The sequence below is a fragment of the Marmota monax genome, unplaced genomic scaffold, assembly GCF_021218885.2.
Source record: "Marmota monax isolate L192 unplaced genomic scaffold, Marmota_monax_Labrador192_F-V1.1 WCK01_AAM20220418_F8-fsc00160, whole genome shotgun sequence".
In the NCBI taxonomy this organism is placed as follows: domain Eukaryota; kingdom Metazoa; phylum Chordata; class Mammalia; order Rodentia; family Sciuridae; genus Marmota; species Marmota monax.
Genome location: NW_026694183.1, coordinates 2600066 through 2622280, shown reverse-complemented (window position 1 = coordinate 2622280; position 22215 = coordinate 2600066). Strand labels below are relative to the sequence as shown.

General features: G+C 53.1%; 2 protein-coding genes across 5 annotated transcripts; one reads left to right on the top strand and one right to left on the bottom strand.

Annotated features, from left to right (window-relative positions):
- Positions 1-2279: 2279 nt before the first annotated feature.
- On the bottom strand, positions 2280-7923 carry Pih1d1 (PIH1 domain containing 1). Of its 3 annotated transcripts, none has more exons than XM_046466185.1 (10): positions 7905-7923; positions 6594-6687; positions 5875-5941; positions 5234-5413; positions 3937-3998; positions 3768-3849; positions 3317-3446; positions 3036-3111; positions 2523-2666; positions 2280-2401 (listed from the first exon to the last, which is right to left on the bottom strand). In XM_046466185.1, the coding sequence occupies exons 2-10, from the start codon at positions 6681-6683 to the stop codon at positions 2360-2362; spliced, it is 873 nt and encodes a 290-aa protein (XP_046322141.1). In that variant the 5' UTR covers positions 6684-6687; positions 7905-7923; the 3' UTR covers positions 2280-2359. The 3 variants fall into 3 exon arrangements, with proteins under 3 accessions (XP_046322141.1, XP_046322138.1, XP_046322140.1); XM_046466182.2 differs by lacking the exon at positions 7905-7923 and adding an exon at positions 7499-7633; XM_046466184.2 differs by lacking the exon at positions 7905-7923 and having other exon boundaries at positions 6594-7251.
- Aldh16a1 (aldehyde dehydrogenase 16 family member A1) lies at positions 7516-19995 on the top strand. 2 transcript variants are annotated; one of them, XM_046466179.2, is made up of 17 exons: positions 7516-7653; positions 11834-11936; positions 12305-12431; positions 12970-13148; positions 13239-13316; positions 13469-13650; positions 13735-13887; positions 14214-14399; positions 14551-14646; positions 14850-14986; positions 15130-15235; positions 15332-15462; positions 15785-15952; positions 16133-16334; positions 18732-18917; positions 19140-19262; positions 19717-19995. In XM_046466179.2, exons 1-17 carry the CDS (start codon positions 7564-7566, stop codon positions 19876-19878), a joined length of 2409 nt encoding a protein of 802 aa, XP_046322135.1. In that variant the 5' UTR covers positions 7516-7563; the 3' UTR covers positions 19879-19995. The 2 variants fall into 2 exon arrangements, 1 of the variants encoding a protein (XP_046322135.1); XR_006856559.2 differs by lacking the exons at positions 19140-19262; positions 19717-19995 and adding an exon at positions 17248-17399 and having other exon boundaries at positions 18732-18846.
- The last annotated feature ends 2220 nt before the right edge of the window (positions 19996-22215 follow it).

Here is a 22215-nt window from a genome sequence, read left to right as displayed (position 1 = left end):
TCGGGCTCCGCCTGTGTCCCCGCCCCCTAGGTACCCCCGCCCTCAGAGTTCTCTCGCTGCCTTCAGGGATCTGTCCCCTTCCCCCGAGCCTGTCCCCCCCCGGGGTCTGTCTAGCCCTGAGTTCTGCTTTGGCCCGGGACTGTCCCCGCCCTCTGAGTTCTGCCTCCACCCCTGGATTCCAGCCCCGCCCCTGACAGTTCTCCAGCCCAGCCCCTCTGGGCTGAGTCCACATCCAGATCCAGGCTCCAGCTGGGTGCTCCTTTCCCCACCGCCTCCCCGCATCGGGCCGCAAATGCATTTGAGATTAAATTTTCATGATGCGGCCAGCGAAGAGGTGAGAGGAGCAGACGGCGCGGCCGGCGGGCGCCGAGAAGCCGGGAAACCACCGACCACCGTGTCCTCTGGCCTCCAGGAGGGACTGGCTGGGTCTCTGGTTCTCACAGTTTTGTCTGTGCTTGACAAACTCCCGGATCCCCGGGAGAAGACTGAGTCGGAACTCCTGGGTCCGGGGAGAAGCGGCGAAGCCATTCAGACGCGCCACCCTGTGGCAGCGAGTCCGGGGCTGGGAGCGGAGGCGGAGGCCGGGGCTCGCGGCCAGGTGTGAGGGAGGAGCAGATGGTGCAGGGGAGGGAGTGGGAAGGGGGCCCCGTCGCTGCCAAATCCTGGCCCTCGCCGGAACCATCACCATGGAGACCAAGGAAAGAGGAAAGGACGCAGCTCCACACTTTTTCCAGACGTAGGAATGAGTTCCTCGGCTGCTGAGGGAGGGTCCCCATCCGAACTACAAGTCCCAGAGGCCGCTGGACCTCACGAGAGTTCCATCTGACCCCATTTCTGCTGGGGAAGGGCAGTTGGGAGATGTAGTCCTTGGAGCCAAACTGATGAGGGTGCGTTGCGCCCTCTGGTGGACACAGCAGCCACATTCGCTTATTCACTCTGGGGCCACAGACCTATCTGAGGGCTACTCCCTCCAGCCCCAGCTTACTTGGTTCCCGCCACACTGGCCTCCTCCCTATTCTTCCAAAACTTACCAATGAGGTTCCTCCTCTTATTTATCCTCCTAGTGCTTACTATGGAAGCAGAGTGTTGGTAGTAATTCATTAACAAACACTGAGTTCCTACTAAGAATCAGGCATTGTCGCACTGAGAATTCAACTCAGCCAGGGAAGATCAAAGTATAAAATCTGAAAAAAATTTCAGGCAATGTTCCAGAAAAAGGATGTGGGTGGCTAGGATGTAGTTCAGTGGTGCTGGATGAGTTTAGCATTCCAGTGGCCCTGGGTTCAATCCCCAGCACCAAAAAGGGGCCTCTGGGACAATGCATGTGTGGGAGGGTGGAGTGGAGAGCACATCTCCAACACAGGAAACAGCACTTGCAAAGTCAGGAGGCAGACGACAACCTGATGGCTTGAGGTCTCAGAGTTTGGTGTAATTGTGATATGGAGCAGGGTTCCAGGAATGGGAAGCCCTCAGGTGAGGGGCAGGAGGCACTAGAGACAATGTGATTGCCAACAGCCAACAGCCTTTTCTCTACATTTGGGTGCACGGGGAGAAATTCTGGTCAGGAAGTGCCCCCTTGAATGCATAACCACCGCATGGGAACTGAAGAGAACTGAAAACTGGCAGATGAACTGGAGGATGCTAAGTGGAAGTAACACAGAAGCCAAGAGAAGGTGGGAATAAATGGTGTGGCCACTATCAGTGTGCCTGGGTCCCAACAAGAAGAGATCATATGGAGGCAGGGAAGGGGGCCAGGCCACACAGAGCCTTGACTACTAAGGAGCCTGGACCTTCTCCTGGGGGCTCTGGGGAGCCAGAGGGCTGTGAACCAGAAAAGAACAAGGTCAGCTCAAGACGAATGAAGAGAAAGAGAGAACAGGAGGCTGGGAAGGGGTCCATGGGAAGAGGATAAGGCCTGAGCTGGGGTGGGGACTCTGGGACTACTACAATCCAACGTCCCTCTTCTCTCCCGGCTTTTTTTGTGTGTGTGGTGCTGGGATTGAATCCAGGGCCTTGTTCATTCGAGGCAAGCACTCTACCAACTAAGCTATGTCCTCAGCCCTCTTTTTTTCTTTTTTGGTACTAGGGATTGAACCCAGGGGTGCTTAACCACTGAGCCACATCCCCAGCCCTTTTTTTCATATTTTATTAAAGACAGGGTCTTGCTGAGTTGCTAAGTGCCTTAATAAGTTGCTGAGACTGCCTCAAGATCCTCCTGCCTCAGCCTCCCAAGCGGCCCTCCCATTCTTCACCCACATATCCCTAGCCAGAGACAGAACAAAGGCAAATATCTTTTATTTCAAGCGAGAGAAGCCACCAGCCTTTTCTCTACATTTGGATGCACGGGGAGAAATTCTGGTCAGGAAGGCACCGACAGAAGGGGCATGGCCACCATAAGTTGCTGAGAGAATAAAAAGAATGAGGACTCAGGACCTGGAAGTGCAGCCCTAGCCCCTTCTCCCTCAGACCCAAGGGTCCAGGCACCCCATGTCCCAGCTTCCTGAATCCCCTCCCCCAGGTACCTTTCTCTTCCGGTGAAAGGCTGCCTTGCTCTCCTCAGAGTTGATCCGCAAGGGGATATAAGCATCCAGGTGATACAGCTGCTGGGGGCCCCCCATCACCAGGCGGTTCTCCCCGATCTCCAACGACAGCCCCAGGGCTCCATCCTGCAGACGTGGTGTAATCAGCTCACCCTCTCCAGCAATGGGACCATAATAACATGGCCCCAAAACAGAAGCCTCACATATTGGGAAACTACATTTAAAGGGCCATAGCATGTCTGAGGCCCTGGTTTTAATTCTGAGTACACACATCTCTCTCTCTCTCTCTCTCTCTCTCTCTGTCACACACACACACACACACACACACACACACACACCTATCTCCCAGAAAAAAGGCAAAAGACAGTAATTAAGGAATTCCCTCAGGCATCCTCAAGGGAGCAGCAGAAGGCAGGCCTATTGGCCTCCTGGCACAGCTTACACAGGGCTGGCAGTGCACATCACCCCACCATTCCAGAGCAGCTCTGCACTCACCAGTTTGGGGAGGTCAATTTCAGCCAAGAGGAGGTCAGGCGCTTCCAGCCAAAGGTTCAGGTGAGGTTTCTCAGGGCTGTGGAAGAGCCAGGTCCAGAACTGAGGACAGCTGCCAGGCCTCTGTCAGCACAGGTGCCTGGCCTGGCTGCTGTTCCCAGTCTGCCTCCATCAGGCCCTGCTACCAGGCAAGAGCACCAGGGCAGAGCCCAGTGTGGGGAAGGAGGACCAAAAGAGGGGTTCGGAGGTGGAGGGGAGTCTTTAGGGGATCTGTGAAGGCCCACCCTTCCTCAGCTGGCCGGGAGCTGGGCGTATACAGGTTCCCCAGCTCCTGGATCCGAGGACGCTGCTGGGAGCGGATGTTCTGCTGCGAGATGGAGCCCATGAAAGTCCGATTCTTCAACATGCGCCATTCTGAGGGTGGATTGCAGAGTGAAAAATCACTAGGTCCCTTTGCTCCCTCAGGAGGTCCAACCCAGCTGACCGCAGGGCCAGAGAAGCTCCGCCCCCTCCCTGGAGGCCTGGGTTCAGCCCATACCTGAAACTTTTCTGGAGGAAGACCCACCCTTCCCAGCATGCACCAATAAAGCCCACCCCAGATGTTCCAGGCCCCGCCCCTATCTGAATGCCCTGGACTAGCTCCACCCGCTCCCTGGCCTCCAGAACCAAGCTAATCTCTCCCAAGGGTCACTCTGGGCTCCATTCCTTTCCCAAGGCCCGGGCCTCGACCCTCACCTGGATTCAGCTGCAAGCCATATTTGTCCTCAAGGCCCTCCCTGGCGATGGTAACCACGAGCTCCCGCAAGAAATCGCTGTTCTACATTGAGAAAGAGAAGAGTTGCAGTAGGGCTGAGGGCTGGAGGGAGAGGCCCCTACCCAGGCCTTACCCACAATTCCACAAAACCTGCATCCTCCAGTAGAAGTCACTGTTGACAGCCACATCGTAAGCGGTACAGCCCTGGCCTTCTGCAGGGAGAGAAAGTGGATGAGATTCCTCCAACCCCCCAGAGTAACCCCACAGCCCAGGCACAGGCAAAGAAACACCAACCAGGGATAGCAGCCAAAGACAGAGACATCAGGGAGTGACAGTTCAACACACAGTCCAGTGGACTCTCAAACTGGCGTCCAGTCTTCTAGCCTCTCACCACTGGTTCCAAAGATCATGTCCCCAGGGCAGACCCTGCCCTTCCCCAGCTTACAGCCCTCAAGTCAAGGTCTGAGGCCTCCTGCCTGGTTTTGCAAGGCAGGCCCTGTGCCGTGTATCCCTCCAACCTCTAGGGAGCTTATTCCTCCTCAGTAACCTCAGCCTTTCCAACTTCTTTCATTCTTGATTACTAGCCAGTGCAATTTAATAATTCTATCCCCAGCACCTCTAAAATCCTGTCCCTTCAAATCTTATATCTGACAACTCCTCCAAGAAGCCTCCCTCCAGGCCACTGAAGAGTCCCTTAGGGCTGCATCTCCTCCAAAGCAGCCCAAATCACGCCACATTGAAATAACATCCATCACTGGGCACAGTGGCGCCTGCCTGTAATCCCAGAGGCTTGGGAGGCTGAGACAGGAGGATCTCGAGTTCAAAGCCAGCCTCAGTAACAGGGAGGTGCTTGAGCAACTCAGTGAGACCCTGTCTTTAAATAAAAAATACAAAATAGGGCTGGAGATATGGCTCAGTGGTCGAGTGCTCCTGAGTTCAATCCCAGGTACCCCCCAAAATAAATAAATAACACCCATGCCCTTTGCCTGTAGCCATGACTGGGAGTTTCTCAAGGGTGAGATCTGGGTGTGATAAGTCCCATTCCTCTGGCACTGCCCAAAGCTTAGTCCCAGGCTTCTGGAGACACATGTGAATTGCAGAAAAAGATACAGAGGCAGAAACAGGGACAAGGCAGAGGTGGAGATAAGGGAGAAGGGCAGAGGAGAAACCACAGACAAAAGAGTGAAAGCTGGCCTGGGACTAAGGCCACAGAATGAGCTGATGAGTGTAGAGCCCTCTGCCCACCCCTCCCCTCTCTGGGCAGGGCAGGAGCACCAGCCTGGCCAGGTGGGCAGAACCAGATCTCCTCAGGAGACTAGGGATGTGCCACCCACAAAAGGACTGGGGAGCAGATTTCTAGGGAAAAGGATCCTGGGTCCTAGATCTTGGGTTTTAGGGAAGAAGGGACTTAAGAGGCCAGACTCCTAGGTCCTCTGAGGGCACTGACTTGCATCTAGTTCAGCATGTGGCTCTCCCAGACTCATGGGGATGCGAAACCCAGCCTGGTCCTCCTCCAGCATTTGAAGCAGCTCGTCCTCGGTCACGTCAGCCGGAGGTGGGATGGAGGGAGAGTGACAGATGTTGATGAAAACCTTCCCTTCTGAAGAGTTGGTCTTTATGCAGAAACCTGTGGGAGTGGGTTTGGCCTGACCATCTGTCTCTGCACAGCCTCAGTCTCCATCCACCCTTTTGCTGGGTCTGTTTCCCCTTCTGCGGGGGCTCTTTATTCTTTTTCTGGATCTGTTCCCCTTCTCCTTCCTAAGACCCCTGACCCTCTTGCTGAGTCTCTGTCCTCCTTCCACTGTGCTCTCCATCCTCCATCAGCTCTCTCTGGGTCACCAGCCCTAGTGACTTCCCTGGACATCAGACACACACACCAAGCCTTTATACTCAAGTGTTTTGCTCCTTTTTGTTCTTTACTCCCTGTGGTTCAGATGGGGATGCTAGCCAAGCTCTCTACCACTCAGCTACATCCCCACCCCTTCTTTCCTCCTTCTTCTGTCCCCTGGCCTCAGAATCTATACTTGTTCTCTCTGGGTCTCAGTTTCTCTCTGAGACTCTTCCTCTCTGGGTTTCTGTTTTTCTCACCAGCCTGAGGTTGGATCTGTGTAGATTCTGATCTGGTTGTCTGGGCTTGATGGAGTTCTTTGGAAGCCTGTGGAGAAAACAGTCTTCAGGCTTGGAGTCTGTATAATCAGATCCCTCATTTATTCCTTAAATATTTATAGAGTTTTGTTTTTTTTTTTAATTTTATTTTTTTTAGTGCCGGGGATGGAACTCAGGCCTTTTGCAAGCTAGGCAAGAACTTTATCACTGAACTTACATCCCCAGCCCTATAGCAATTCTTATATATGATGAGAGTTATAGTTGGCACAAAAGCCGGGCCTGGTGGTAGACACCTGTGATCCCAGTAGCTGGGGAGAGTGAAGCAGGAGGATCACGAATTCAAAGCCAGCCTCAGCAAAAGAGAAGTGCTAAGCAACTTAATGAGACCCTGTCCCTAAATAAAGTACACAATAGGGCTGGGGATGTGGCTCAGTGTCCAGTGCCCTGAGTTCAATCCCAGGCACCCCGCCCCCAAATTAGACATTCTACGTCCTCCTCCTCCTCCTCTTCCTTCAAGTACACAAAAAACAACCCCAAACCCATTCCTATCATTTCTTGGAACCTAGCAAACTTTAAGCCAAGCAACTACAATTCCCATAGGCCTGTTAGCACCGTAGTGCATCCCGGGAGCTGTACTCCCATCTCTGAGCACCAAAACATGTCCCAGTTCACAGGGACCCAGAAGTCCAGTCAGTCCGCACCTGCAGCAGCAGCTCCTCGAACCGCGCTGTCTCATCATCCATCGTCTCTGTCTCGCTTAGCTCTGGCACCAGCAGCTTCGAGTCCGCCATGGCCCTAGGAAGGAAACCTAGGTGTCCTCAGTACTTTCGACGTGGCGAGCTTTTCCCGGGATCCGAACTCTGGAGCCTGCTTCCTGCCCCTCAGTCGAAGACCTACTCACTATTCTACCGACTTTTCTATTCGAAAACCTAAGAAACTGGCCTGAGGCAACAATTTCATTCTAAATCAGACACGGTCGTGAAATCCTTTGGGAACCAGTATTCCAGGACGCACTCTCGATCCTACTTGCCAAGAGTGTGAATGGAAGCCATACTTCCCGTCCTTTGTAGCCGAGCGACCAGAGTTAGCCACACTTCCGACTACCCCAACGCTCATTCACCAAGCAGGCAACCTTTAAATCACGTGCCAAGTCTGCAGCCACGCCTCTCCCCACAACCAATCAAAAATATGTCCTCAGGACGATGTCCAAATGCCACCCTCCCACCTTTGCCTAACAACCACTGTTGACCAGATGACAGCGCCTTCAGGGTTAGCCACACACTAGATCCGAATCTCTAGCACATGTATTTGGAACTAAAAGCTGCACTTCCTATCTCCAATGCAAAAAAGGGGCGGGAAGACACATCACTACGGGCCACCCTTCTAAACCCAAAGCCCTAGTGTTGGCAGGACACCCTCATTTCCGGTCTCCACTGCCTCCAGGTTTGCGCTCACATGTCCCGAACTACACTTCCCAGCGCCAGCCTGTAGGCGGGGTCATCTGCCCCCAAGGCGGGAGGTAATGGACGGGACACGCCCCATCCCGTCGCCCCGCCCCTTCTCGTTGGTCCCGCCCTATCGGAGGGGGCGGTGCCGCCCTTCGGACCTCCAGGTTCCTTCTTTTGGCCAGAGCGGCCAGCAGTTCTTCGCGGAAGACGGTGCGGGTAGGCGATGGCTGAGACGCGCGCAGAGCTCCGCGCGCACGAGATCTTCACTACGCTGGAATACGGCCCGGTGCCCGAGAGCTACGCATGCGCAACGGTGAGGACTTATGGCCGGCACTGCCCACTGCCTTCCCCCGACCTCGCGGCCGCGTCTTCCGCGCAAACTCCCGTGATCCACCGCGGCCGCAACGCAGCTCCGCCCCTTTCGGCTCCCGGGATTCCCGCCACTGCCTAGCACCCGGCTGCTGCTGCAGATCCCTAGTGGTTCTTGTGCTCCACCATCTTTAACGCCCTGTGGTGAATCCTCAGGTCCCCTCCTTAGCATCCCTGTGTAGCTCGCTTGATCACCTGGAGACCTGCAGGACCTGCGCGGCGTCTCCGTGCCTCCTTAGAGGCTCCTTAATGTTTGTGGGGCTCGAGGGAGCTCGGCTCTTTAGATACTTCAGAACTTCCCGTAATTGCCTGCAGCCCCAGACTTCCTCCGAGGGCTCCCGTGATCTCTCTGGCTCTCAAAATACTCCAGGAGGTCCCATGATGCTTCAGGGCCCCTTAAGTTCCTCTTGAGGCCCCTGTACCCCCGGATTTCCTCAGAACTTCCTAGGACTCTCGTGATCCCTCAGGGATCCTCCTGGGCTTCCCGTGGATAATTAGAGCGCCTGGAATTTTCTGTAATCCCAAAAGTAACGCAGAATTCCCTCGTGGGGCTCCCTTGATCTCGCAGAGTCCTCCAAGGTGTGAGGAGCCCAGACTTTAAGGAGGAGAGCAGGAGTTTGGGGCCAGCTGTGGGTCTGGAGAGGAGGGGGTCAGCATCAGGCTTGTCTTCAGTAGGGGTCCTCACTGCTCTTCCAGGTGATAACAGCTGAGATGGGAAGGAATAAGATCACGTGAAAACGTGCAGGAGCCCTCCACATCCCAAAAAGAAACATTGATATCGTCTCGTGAGCGTTGCTTCTAGAGTGCTGGGCAGGAGCATGCTCACTTGCAAGATCACTCCAGGAAGACCCAGAGCTCTGGCTTCCTGCTGTGGGTACAGGTTTGGAGGATTGAGAGGGCAAGGACTTGTTCTGGCATCTGGCCAAATGGCTGGGTGACTGACTGTCCCCGCATGGCGAATCCAGGAGGAGCAAAACTGGAGGAAAGACTATGAGTTGATTGTGCCATGTGAGAGCCCTGGAGTCCGCTAAAGCAGTGTGCCAGAGTCCAGTGCTACTTGGGCCTGTACTTCAGGACAGAAAGATAATTGAACTGTAGGAGCGACTGGAAGTGTCACTGTATAGATTCAGATAAGAGGATCTGGGACAAAGTACAGAGAACCCCCACACTTGGAGGCTGGTTAGAAATAGGATGTCCTGAAACAGCAATAATGGTATAATAGCTGATGTTTATTGGGTACTTTCTGAAGTGCCAGCCTCTATGCAAAACGTGATCTCACTTAACCCCTAGAACAATTGCGAGATTATTGTCATAATTTTAGTAACAGCACCCAGAGTTGAAGAGAGAACTAATCTTGCCCATAGTCCACCCGGCTTAAGAGAATTGAAGATCTGAACTTGAACCCATGCTTTCTGAACCCATGGTTTCTCCCCCACCAGCAAAGTTTTCAACCTTTGCTGTGGGCCAGACTCAACAAATGTTTTCTCTTTGGCCTGAGCTTCCTTTTTTGAAAATGTCCATTACTGGCCAATTATTTCCATGTAAACATCTGGTATTCCAGCTTGTCTTGGAAAAAAAATTCCAAAATTCGGCAACCTTTGGCTCCAGTACCCTGACAAAAATCATCTGGGACCAATTGCCACTGTCATAAATTAAATAGGTTGTAAGCTCTTAGTCTCCAGCAGGCCCTCTTCTATGTACTTGATCTGCCAGACTTTATGGACATTCTTCTGGGTTTTTTCTTTGGGGGAGAGATTTTCCATAGAGTAATAGGCACTCATGAACTCCACTGACCCATCTCTCCACTTGAGCAGTGATCAACACTTCATCTGATGTTGATTCCTTTTATCTCTTTATTTCTTTCTTTCTTTTTAGAGTAAACAAATCCCAGATGTCATGTTATGTCATGTTTCCTGTACTTTTCTATTTTCTTTCTTTTTTTTTTTTCTCTTTTGGTACCGGAGATTGATTGAAACCAGGGCACTTAATCATTGAGCACCTCCCAAGTCCCTTTTTGTATTTTATTTAGAGACAGGGTCTCTGAGTTGTTTATGACCACACTAAGTTGCTGAGGTTGGCTTTGAACTCACAATCCTCCTGCCTCAGCCTCCCCAGCTGCTGGGATTACAGGCATGTGCCACTGTGCATGGCTACCATACATTTTTTTAATCTATTTCTAACAGATAAGGACTTATTTTGTTATATAATCATGCCATTATCACATTTCACAGCATTAACATTCTGTAATATCTAATGCCTAGTTCATGCTCACATATCCCTGACTTTCAAAAATGCCTCTTTCCCCTCTGGGCATTTGTGTTCATAACCTTGGGTGCAGGGTAATGTGTTAAGAGGGTGCTAAGAGAAGAGTTTGTAGGAAAAAAATCGGAAGTATGCATTGGATTTAGCGACCCAGAACACATGAAGGGTGAGATCCAGTGAAGGCCAGGGTTAGAGTAGCATTGCTGGGCATGAATTGTGTGTAGTTCCTTTGTTCTTCACCACAGCCTTGTGAGAAAGGCACTGCAATCTGCCCCTGTTCCAGAGCCTTAACAGAGGCAAAGAGTAGTATTATAACCCCCTGGTTAAGGTTGCATATCAGGAAGTATCAGAGCCAGCACTGAAACTCATGCTGACATCCAAACTCCCCTGGGCAACCTGTATGTGTCACACCGAGGGCTCAGGTGGACACTTCACAGCCAAATAGGCTGCACAAGGCAGATCAACATCAGGCTTGTCTTCACTAGAGGTCCTCACTGCTCCTCCAGGTGATAACAGCTGAGATGGGAAGGAATAAGATCACATGAATAGGTGCAGGAGCCCCACATCCCAAAAAGAAACAGATATTGATATCGTCTCGTGAGCATTGCTAGAATACTAGTCAGGAACATACCCACTTGCAAGATCACTCCAGGAAGCACCAGAGCTCTGGTTTCCTGCTGGATATGTATGGTACATTTCCAGTCTTCCTAGACCAGGTGCAGTGGGCCAGTCTATCTCCTAGTAACAGCTGAATTATGTCAGGTTTCCAGGGAAACAAAATTAACCTGAGGTCATTTCTTCATGGATGAGAAAAGATTTTTATTAATTTTTTGTTCAAAGTCTTCATGTCATTAAAAGTCCAAAGGACATCCTTCCTGTGTCACTGGGAATGTAAAATGGCACAGATGCTGTAGAAAACAGCACTGTTAAGCATGGAATTGCCATGTGGCCCACCAATTCCCCTCTATAGCTACGTGTACCCCAGAAGATCAAAGACATATATTCAAACAGTTTTGCACATGCGTGCTCACAGCAGCATTACTCAAGAACCAAAAGACTAAAGCACTGTGAATGCCCAACTACTGATGAATGGATTTAAAAAAAAAAAAGTGTTTGTCCATACAGTGGACTAGTATTTCACCTTAAGAAGAAATGAAGTCCTGATGCGTTCTACAATGTCGATAAACTGAAAACACGCTAAGTGAAAGAAACCAGATGCAAAAGGATCACATCATATGATCATATTTATAGGAAGTGCTCAGAATAGGCAAATCCACAGAGACAAAAGGAAGATTAGTTTTTGTTAGCGGAGAGGGGGAAATGGAAAGTGACTGCGTGTTCTGAGGATAGGTTTCCTTTTGGGTGATGAGAGTGTTCTAGAAGCTAGACACAGTGGCACACACATGTAATCCCAGCTACTCAGGAGGCCGATGGTCACAAGTTGGAGGCCAGCCTTGGCAACTTAGGAGGGGCTGGGGCTGGGAATGTAACTCAGTGGTAAAGAGCTGGTCTAACATGTGCAAGGCCATGAGTTCCATCTCTAGTACCACAAAAAAGGAAGAAAATGTTTTACAACTAAAGAGAGGTGATGATTGCACAGGCTACTTTTAAAAATTACTAAAATAGTAAATTTTAGGTATATTTTACTACACACACACACACAAAAAAAAAACGGGTGGGGTGGGGCTGGTAGTGTAGCTCAATAGAAGATCATGGGCCCTGGGTTTGGTCCCCAGTGCCAAAAAAAGAAACAAGAAGAAACTGATGGACTGAGGATACAAGTGTCTCTTCCCAGAGGACTCAGGGTGGGGACCGAGCTGCTCCAGTATGGTCACAGGCCCTTTTCCAAACTCTTCCCCTAGGCCTGGCTGGACACTCAGGACCGGTGCTTGGGCCACTATGTCAATGGGAAGTGGTTAAAACCTGTGCACGGGGACATAGTGCCATGGTGGGATCCCATCTCAGGTATGAGATGTCCCCTGGTCATTAGGGGAAGGAGAGACCTTTGTGCCTTCCCAGCTCTTTGCTTAGGGCAGAGGGCAGGGAATAAGCGGGGAGGGGCTGCTGTCTGGTTCCTCCTGGTGGTAATCCTGCTAACTGTGGTTCCAAGTCCCTACAAAGGCTCTTTGAAGTTGCTTTCTACTAAAGTCCCTTCCTTGCCTGTGGGAGGTGATCAGAGCAAAGACCAGTGACAAAACAAGCCCAAAGGGAAGCTGGGACCAGCTTCACTGCCCTAGACCTTCCCAGGCTCCAGGAGTCTTAATTTCTGCCAGTTCTCACACAAACTCCCCACATCTCTGCTCCCATCTCTGTACCCCAACTTTTCTCCCCAGGAGAGAAGTTGGCCACTTGCCTCCAGGCACAGAAGGAGGATGTGGCTGCAGCAGTGGAAGCAGCTAGGAACTCCTTCCTGAGCTGGAGCAAGCTCCCTGGAGCTGCACGTGCCCAGCACCTGACCAGGTGATGTAGTTGAGGTGTGGCCCCAGAGGTGGGGAGGAACTACATCCCCCGGCATCCACTGGAGACTGGAAATGGCTACTCCATTTCCCAATCTCCCACTGAATTGATTGGCAGCTGAATTTCATATTCCCAGGGTGCATTTGGGTCTTTAGTGGGCACAACATCTATTTCCCACCATTCACTGGTAGCCACAAAGCCTCTGTTTCACAGAATGTACTTGGGGTTCATCATGCCCCCATTTCTCAGCAGTTCATTGGCGTTGTTCTCCAGCACGCATTGGGGGCAGTTAGGAACAAAGATTCCATTTCCTAAAATACAGTTGAGATTAGAGAATAAGAGTTAAGTTCCCAATATGTTTTTGGGGGGTCACTGGTGGACAAGACCCTTCCACAGCACTCTCAGGGTTTGAGAATTTCCCCAACTGCATTTCCCATAAATATTGGGTGCCCTCTGCTTCTGGTAAATTGTGAGGGTTCCCCAGAGGCTCATGGGCATCGATGTTGTCCCGGGTTGGACCCTCCCCATATTTCTTCCCTAGGTTGGCCAAGATGATTCAGAAGCACCAGCGGCTGCTGTGGACCCTGGAGTCCCTGGCGACTGGGCGGGCCATTCGCGAGGTTCGGGATGGGGATGTCCCACTGGCCCAGCAGCTGCTGCAGTTCCACGCAGTCCAGGCGTACACCCAGGAGGAGGCGTTGGCAGGCTGGGAGCCTGTGGGTGAGAACCTGGATCCCTGCACCAGTCCCCGCCTCCTGCGTGACACAGTGTGCTGGATCAGTCCTCTCATTAATTCTCTTTTCCTTGCAGGCGTTGTTGGCCTCATCTTGCCACCCAAGTTCTCCTTCCTTGAGATGATGTGGAGGATTTGCCCTGCCCTGGCCATGGGTAAATGATGAGCTGGGGTCCCAGCTCTTAGATCTGAGAGCAGAAGAGATTGGGGGTCTAGAGGAAAGAGGGCTGGGGCCTGGACTCCTGGGTTTGAGGGAGGAGGACTGAGGGCTAGATTTCAGTGTCCTTGAGTCGTCCCCCTTCCTCAGGATGCACTGTGGTGGCCCTTGTGCCCCTGGCTTCTCCAACACCCCTCCTCCTGGCCCAGCTGGCAGGGGAGCTAGGATCCTTCCCGGGGATAATCAACGTGATCAGTGGCCCTGCCTCCCTGGGGCCTGCTCTGGCCTCCTGGCCTGGAGTCCAGAAGGTGGCCTTCTGTGGAGCCATTGAGGTATCTTCAGGGTTGGAAGTGGGGTGGGACAAGGCTGGGGCCTGGAGTGTCCTGCCCCAGCTGAAGCCTGCAGGGGTCCCTCAGGAAGGACGTGCCCTGCGACGGACGCTGGCAGGTGAGGGGGCTGAGCTGGGCCTGGCGCTGGGCACAGAGTCACTGCTGCTGCTGACAGACTCGGCGGACGTGGACTCAGCTGTGGAGGGTGTTGTGGATGCAGCCTGGTCTGACCGCAGCCCGGTGAGATCTGTGCACTCGTGTCTCCAACATCCTGGGGGACCGCTGTGTCTCCTCAGACCTGGGGGTTTAAGTCTCTGTTCACTTTGTTGGTTCCTTGGGTCTAAAAATGCTGTTTTTTTTTTTAAGAACTCTCTTCATTTATCTGAGTGTCCATGTTCCTACTTTTCCATCCTCTGACTTCACTCTTAAGATCATCACTTTTCTGTACTCTTGCCCTGGGTTTGGTCCTCACCACTTCTCCATGACCCTCCTCCTCCCTCAGGCCCAGCCCTCTGTGCCCTCCCGTCTTCCCTATGTGGGCCCTGACCGTGCCCATCTCCTAACAGGGGGGCCTCAGGCTCCTTGTGCAGGAGTCTGTGTGGGATGAAACCATGAAGAGGCTCCAGGTACGCATGGGCCGGCTTCGAGGTGGCCAAGAGGTGGATGGGGCCGTGGACATGGGGGTCAAGGAGCCTACTGCATATATCCTGGCCCGGAACTATGTGGAGGAGGCCCGGAAGCAGGGTGCACAGGTTAGCTCTGGGACATCCATTGTGGTACTGAGGTGGAGAAGCCTGGAGACTGAACTCCTGGGTCTGAGGGAGAAAGATGCGGGGCCTGGACCCCTGGGTCTGAGGGAGGTGGGCCTGTGGTGACTTCCAGATCTATTTCTCTCCTTCTTAGGTGTTCCAGGCTAGTGAAATGCCCTCAGTTAGCCCATTCTGTCCCCCAACCTTGATCACTGGTCTGCCCCCTGCCTCCCCATGCGCCCAAGCAGAGGTGAGTCCCTAGGGTGCCAAGGGTCCTGTTCCATCCACTGTCCTCAGCCAGTCCTGGGCAGCAGCACTCTATCTGCAGAAACCCTGGGGAGACCTGGGACCTGGGTCTGGGGGCTGCTGCCTGCTGTAGGCTTGTCCCCTAATGGGTGGGGTGATCAAAGGGGGCATTTGCCCAGCCACTGAGCTTCCTGAAACCCCTTTCAGGTGCCATGGCCTCTGGTCATGGCCTCCGCTTTCCGCACAGCCAAGGAGGCCTTGGCCATAGTCAATGGGACGCCCCGCGGAGGCAGCGCCAGTGTGTGGAGTGAGAGGCTAGGGCTGGCGCTGGAGCTGGGCTATGGGTCAGTACTGACACTGTCCACCGGGGCACAAAGGGCAGCCTGTGAGCATGGTCCGAGCACCTCTTCTCCATCTCCTGTCTCCCTTCCCTCTGGGCCTCTTCCTCCCCACTTCCTGTTTTTTGATATCTCTATCTCCACTGCAGGCTCCAGATGGGCACAGTGTGGATCAATGCCCATGGCCTTCGAGACCCTGCAGTGCCCACAGGCGGCTGCAAGGAGAGTGGGTCTTCCTGGCACGGGGGCCTGGATGTGAGTGTCTGTCCTCTTGTCACCACCCCTACGTCACTTTAATGCCTACTCTCACCTGTGTCCATCTTGCACCTGCTGATAACACCCCTCTCCTAGGGTCTGTATGAGTATCTGCGGCCCTTAGGGACCCCTGCCCGCGTGCCCTTCCTTTGTGAGAATCTGAACTATGACACCTTTGGCCTTGCTGTGCCCCCAGCCCTGCCAGCTGGTCCAGAAATGGGGCCCAGGTGAGCCATTCCAGGGCTCAGTGGTGTGGGGAAGGAGGGGGAAGTTCCATCAGGCTCCGCCAGCCAAGGGTGGGAGGACTGGAAGGAGGCTTGTTCGTGGCACTCCTGGGTCCCCAGGTCCTGAGCTGCCTTCTGGGTCTTAGTGCCTCACACCCTGGGGCTGGTGAGTCTCAGTCCTGCCTGACAACGGTCTGTTCTGGTTCACAAGAGCAGAAGTTGAAAGTCCCCCAGAGGCTCATGGGAGCTGGGGTGATCTGTGCAGCGGGGTAGAGCATGGGGTCTGAGCAGACCCAGGACCCCCTCACACTTCACTGGCACACAGCCCAGCACCTCCCTATGGAGTCTTCGTGGGAGGCCGTTTCCAAGCCCCTGGGTCCCGGAGCTCCAGGCCTATCCAGGATTCTTCTGGCAACCTCCATGGCTATGTGGCTGAGGGTGGGGCCAAGGATGTCCGGGATGCTGTGGAGGCCGCTCACCAGGCTGCCCCTGGGTAAGAGGACTCACATGGGAAGCTTTGGGCCACGGGGTGGCAGAGGTGGTCATGTGGGACCCCCAATAGGTGGTGGACCCTGGGGCTTGGATCCCCAGGGTGGGGGCTGCAGACAAAAGTGGGTGTCTGGAAAGCACTCGGACCAGGACACTACTCCCAGTGTGCATTGTCCGCCCACAGCTGGGCAGGCCAGTCACCAGGAGCCCGGGCGGCCCTACTGTGGGCTCTGGCAGCTGCACTGGAGCGCCGGGTACCCGCCCTGGCGTCGAGGCTGGAGAGGCAGGGAGTGGAGCTCAAGGCAGCCAAGGCGGAGGTGGAGCTGAGCATTCAGCGACTCCGGACATGGGGAGCCCAGGCCCAGGCCCAGGGCCACACCCTGCAGGTGAGAGGGGGTCTGTGGACAGAGCAGGCAGCCAGGCGGAGGGTCAGAGCTAAGGCTATGGAATGAGCCGGGTTTGGGTTCAGGCCCAACTCCACCCCCTCCCAGCTGCGTGGTCATCAGCAAGTGGCGTCACGTCTCTGCACCTGTTTCCTCATCTGTGTAATGGGCATCCGGCCCACCTCCCAGAGTAGTTGTCCAGATTATGGTCATTGATGCATTACTGGACCATAATCTCCATTTAGCAGATGTAACCATGATGGCTTTTCTATTTTTCCTTTCTTTTTTAATTGGTGGTACTCGGGATCAAACCCGGGCTCATGCCTGCTAGGCAAGCGGCTCTACCACTGAGTCACATCCCCAGTCTATAATGACTTTTTTTTTGACAAAAGAGAATAGAAGATAGGAAATAATGCACTGCACAGAATATTGTCTCCTGGGATTTTTGTTTTATTTATATACATACATATTATTTGGTTAAATATATGTACGGGCTTAGGCAGGCATGGTGGCATGCACTTATAATCCCAGTGACTCTGGAGACCAGGGCAGGAGGATTACAAGTTCAAGGTCAGCCTCAGCAATTTAACAAGATCCTATCTCAAAATAAAAATAAAGAGCAGTGGGGATGTAGCTTAGGGTTAAAGTGCCCCTAGATTCAATCCTGGACACACACACACACACACACACACAGTTACACTCACACACTTACACTCACACACAGGTTTGATGTGAATGAATCATGGACCAGTGTCCCAGGGCACCGCTGGAGTGCTCAGGAATAAGGCTGATAGAAAGATGGCGAGTCCCTTGACCTGTCCTCATGTCCTCCTCCATAAGTAGCATGCAGTTGGACAGTTTTACAGTTGTGATCAGTCTCATGCATTTGTGAAAACTAACTGAGTTAAGTGATCAGTGCCTGACAGACATCCAAGGACTCCAAAGATGTCTCCTCACGGCCGGCCAGTGAGCACGGGAAAAGACGCTGAGGTGGAGCCCTGCCTAGCACTGATGACACCTGGGTTCCAGCTCCGCACTGGAAAGGGGGGGCGGAGAGGAGGAAGTCAGGTATGGTGGCACTTGTCTGTGATCCCAACTGCTTGGGAAACTAAGGCAGAAGGATTGCTTCAGCCCAGGAGTTCAAGGCCAGCCTGGGCTACACAGTAAGACCCCCACCTTAAAACAAAGAAAAAGTAATTCCTGGGTTTTAACCCAGGAAATGAGAGCATATGCCCATACAAAGATTTATGCACAGATATTCATCATAATAATGTTCACCACTATCTATAAAAACCTAGAAATGAAGCAACCAAAACATCCCTCATTGGGTTGATAGATAAACAAATGTGATACATCCTGACAATGGAATCCATCTCTGCCACCGTGACTCTGGAGACCACAAATATGCCACAACATGGCTGGACACACGCCTGTAATCCCAGCCCCTTGGGAGGCTGAGGCAGGAGAATCTCAAGTTCAAAGTCAGCCTCAGCAAAGGCAAGGTGCTAAGCAACTCAGTGAGACTCTGTCTCTAAATAAAATACAAAATAGGGCTGGGATGTGGCTCAGTGGTCAAGTGCTCCATTACCCACCCCCTGTGCCCCAAAAAGAAGCCACAACAAGAACAAACTTAGAGTAATTACTCTGAGCCAGGGAAGCCAGGTTAGGGTAGACACTGAAGCCTGGAGGGTGGCTCGGTGGCAGAGCCCTGGCCTAGCATGCTGGAGGCCCTGAGTTCCATTGCCCACACAGAAAAAAAAAATTTTTTTAAAAGCAAATAATACCACAGTGCAAACTATAGGACTCCGTGGCTATACTAGTCTAGAAATAAAAACTAATCTCTAAGGGTAGAAGGCAGATCAGTGATTGGCTAGGGACATGGAGGGCTCATATAGGGTAGCAGGTGGCAGGTGGGGATTAAGAGGCACAGGAATAGGGGAGAGTTCATGGAAGAGTTCATATGCATACTGTCAAAACTTGTCAAATTGTACCCTTTACAGTGTGTAGTTTGGCAAATGTCAGTTATATTCAGTAAAGCTTTTGTAAAACACACACACACACACACACAAAATCAGCCCACAGGCTGGGTTCTCAGCTCTCTGCACACATTAACTCATTTTATCCTAATAACAAATCTGTAAGGTTGGCACTGTTATTATTTTGAAGGTAGGCCACAGGCTCAGAGGGGTTAAGTAACTTGTCCAAGGTTGCATAGCTGGTGAGTGGCTGTCTGGCTCTGGAGTTCTGTACCCTACACCATCACCTGGCCATATAATATTGGGGTTTTTATGGAAAAGCAAAGATGGGGATGTGAAGAAGAAAGGGGCAGGTGACAGAGAAACCTATGGGAGGTCAGTCGGGCTCCCCTGCCCCACCCTTGACCTAACCCCTGTCCCTTAGGTAGCAGGGCTGAGAGGCCCTGTGCTCCGGCTTCGTGAGCCGCTGGGTGTGCTGGCCATCGTGTGCCCTGACGAGCTGCCCCTGCTTGCCTTTGTGTCGCTGCTGGCTCCTGCCTTGGCCCATGGCAACACTGTAGTCTTGGTGCCTAGTGGGACCTGTCCCCTGCTTGCCCTGGAGGTCTGCCAGGTACAGTCTCACCTGCCTATGCATTTTCCTGATGCTCCCCCCAGGTCTGCAGGAGCTCCACTGTCTTCCCACCCTCTTTGGTAACCATAATAACCCCAGTCCCAGCATCCCAGACTAAGCTGGTGCATTCCTCCCCGAGCCCAACAGCCATTCCCCGATGCACACTCCTGACCCAACCCCACTCCCCCCTAGCCCTGGGTGGCCCACTCTCTCACCCCCTAGGATATGACCACCCTGTTCCCTGCTGGCCTCGTGAACGTGGTGACAGGAAATCGGGACCACCTGACCCGCTGCCTGGCCTTGCACCAGGACATTCAGGCCCTGTGGTACTTCGGATCTGCTCAGGTACCCTTCTGGAAGCACCGCCCCACGCCCTGAGCACTCCTGTTGTTAAAGGCAATGAGGGTCAGTGGTTTGTCCCTTTAGAACCCTGGTTGGTAAGAAAGAGGATCTCCTTACCAACAAAGATATTGGCTGACCTGTTGCTAAGGACCACACCCTGGCAATCGAATCAGGTCCAAAGTCTACCCTCTTAAACATCCCTTTGGCAACCAATGGGAACTCCCGGTCCACGGGGCCTGGAGCTCATTCCTTTGAGCGTGGGTGTTGAAGAAGAGGAAATTCCCTAGCCACAGGGTCAGCCTCTTTCCCTCAGCATCTGGAGGGGTTGTTTGCTAGGAGCCGAGCATCCAGCTAGGTCAAACCTTGAGGTCTCTCCAAAGAATCCTCATTGCTAAGGAAGCAGCTGCTTAGCAACCAAGCCTCTGGCAGTGCTAATCCTATCCTGTCCCCATCCCAGGGCTCCCAGTTTGTGGAGTGGGCCTCAGCAGGAAACCTCAAGCCTGTGTGGGTGAACAGAGGCTGCCCGCGGGCCTGGGATCAGGAGGCCGAGGGGGCAGGCCCAGAGCTGGCGCTGCGGGCAGCACGGACGAAGGCCCTGTGGCTACCCATGGGGGACTGATGTGTGAGTGCCATGCACCCCACCTCAAATGCAGAAGAGATGGATTCCAGCAGATGCTAGATGCCTGGAACGTTCCTCTCGTGGTTCCTGGGTCCCCCAATAAACTGTCTGACCTGACCTGCTATGTTTCTGAGGGAGGAGGGGACAGCAACTCTGATTTGTATGAACCCCTCCAGTTCAGCATCACAGTGGGTGGCTCCAGGACAACACAGCACTTGTGAGACAGATAAAGGGGACTCTGAGAGCCCCCACGCAGGGCAGTCTGAGGGGGCAAAAGGAGGAGTCAGAGGGAAGTCCCTGGAAGGCTCTGTTCCCGTGGGTGGTGTCAGGGTCCTTCCCGTTAGGTCTCCCATTGCTTACCCTGGCCAGAGCCAAGTGTGCAGGCAGGTCTGTACCACAGCGTTCACGACAGGGAAATCTAATTGGCCAGCCTGAGCCAGGGGTCTGCCTCTGTCCAGGCTCTCCAGCCAGCATATCAACGTGCCAGTTGCCACCTCAGGTCAGGCATGTTCAGGGCACCGGGGGAGGCAAGTGCCAACTAGGCAGCACCAGCCGCCCAGAGCCCATGTGCTGGTGACAGAGGTGTGTGAGCTTCCTGTCACTGCTGCCACAAATTCCCACAAACTTTGGGGTTTAAAAAGAATGACAAAACGTTATCTCACAGGCAGCACGTGGTGGTGCACACCTGTAATCCCAGTGGCTCCAGAGGCTGAGGCAGGAGGATCGCAAGTTTAAAGCCAGCCTCAGCAAAATCGAGGCGCTAAGCAACTCAGTGAGACCCTGTCTCTGAATACAAAATAGGGCTGGGGCTCAGTGGTCGAGTGCCCCTGAGCTCAATCCCTGGATACAAAAAAAAAAAAAGTCATCTCACAGTTCTGGAGGTCAGACTAAAATGAGCTTTGGTGAGCTGAAGTCAAGCCACAGTTTCCGGCGGTGCTTTCTGCAGGCTCTGGGGGACGTGTCTTGTAGCTTTCCAGCTTGTCCAGGCCACCAACAGCCCTTGGCTCATGCCCCCTTCCTCCGCCTGCAGAGCCAGCAGTGGCTGACATCACTCCTGGTTCACACTGACACCTTTTCTTTTGACACACCTCTGACTGGTTCTTCCTGTCATTTCTAACGACTCTTGTAATGACATTGGGTCCACCTGGATTGTCCAGGTCATCTCCCCATCTCAGGATCCTTAATCGCCTCTGCCAAGTCCCTTTTGCCACATGGGAGCCAGAGGCACTACAGATTAGGATGTGGACATCCTTGGGGGCCGTGGCTCTGCCTGCCACAGGACAAGACAGAAGAGGTCAATTATGAAAAGGTGGTTCCCTGGGCTACATGAGAAGGGAGAGGAAGAGAGAAGGGAAGAGAAATGTTGTTGGGCAGGGTGGACCAGGCTTTGCTGCAGTGAGAGTCACTGTGTGTTCTAGGGCCACAGAGCTCCTTTCGCTCACGTTGCCTGTCCATCAAGGATTGGGGGGGGGCGGCTGGGGCTCAGCGGTAGAGCACTCGCCTAGCACGTGCGAGACCCTGGGTTCGATCCTCAGCACCACATATGAATAAATAAATAAATAAAGATTTTGTGTCCGACTACAACTAAAAAAATATTTAAAAAAAAAAAAAAAAAGGATTGGCAGGGTCCCTCTGCCCTGGGAGTCAGCCAGGGAACTTGGCTGAGAGAGGCTGGTTTACTCCACTCTCTGTTGCTATCCCTGATTGAACCCAGGGGTACTTAACCACCAAGCCACATCCCCAGCCCTTTTTATTTTTTATTTTGAGACAGGATCTGGCTAAGCTGCTTAGGGCCTAAGTTGCTGAAGCTGGCTTTCAACTTGTGATCCTCCTGCCTCAGCCTCCAGAGTCACTGGGATTATAGGCATGTGCCAGACTGGTAATTTGCAAAGAATAAAGGCTCGTGGTTCTGGAGGCCGAGAGGAACTGCACCTGTGGAGGACATCTTCACCGCATCAACAGGAGGCAGAGGACATGACGTGGCGAGACGGTGCTGGCCTGCTAGAGAGCTCGCTCTCAGAGCAAAGGCACTTCCTCCGTAACCTGTCCTCCATTAATTAGTGAATGGATTAATGTCCTTATAACCCAGTCATCCCCCGCAAAGGTCACGCCTCTAAATGCCATTAACATGAATTTGGGGATTACATTTCCAATCTGAAATTTGGGTGACGCAATGAAGTCATCGCAGAGGCCCCTACAGTGCACCTCTCACCATCACTGTCCACTCCCAGCCTGGGCAGCTTCCACCCAGAGGGGCCTGGCACTCTCACTCTCAGCGGTCAGCCAAGCAAGCCACACGACCCAGCCTGAGTTCCACTGGGCCCGTAGGCCGAGTCA

Bases quoted from the DNA above. Each gene is read 5' to 3' on its own strand.
- Pih1d1 (XM_046466185.1), bottom strand. From the start codon at position 6,683: ATGGCGGACTCGAAGCTGCTGGTGCCAGAGCTAAGCGAGACAGAGACG. The intron at 3,999-5,233 runs GTCAGTGCCCTC...CTCTCCCTGCAG, and splicing joins ACATGCTGAACTAGATGCAA to AAGGCCAGGGCTGTACCGCT. The intron at 2,402-2,522 runs GTACCTGGGGGA...TTATTCTCTCAG, and splicing joins CCTTTCACCGGAAGAGAAAG to CAACTTATGGTGGCCATGCC.
- Aldh16a1 (XM_046466179.2), top strand. From the start codon at position 7,564: ATGGCTGAGACGCGCGCAGAGCTCCGCGCGCACGAGATCTTCACTACG. The intron at 12,432-12,969 runs GTGATGTAGTTG...TTTCTTCCCTAG, and splicing joins CGTGCCCAGCACCTGACCAG to GTTGGCCAAGATGATTCAGA. The intron at 15,463-15,784 runs GTGAGCCATTCC...ACTGGCACACAG, and splicing joins GGTCCAGAAATGGGGCCCAG to CCCAGCACCTCCCTATGGAG.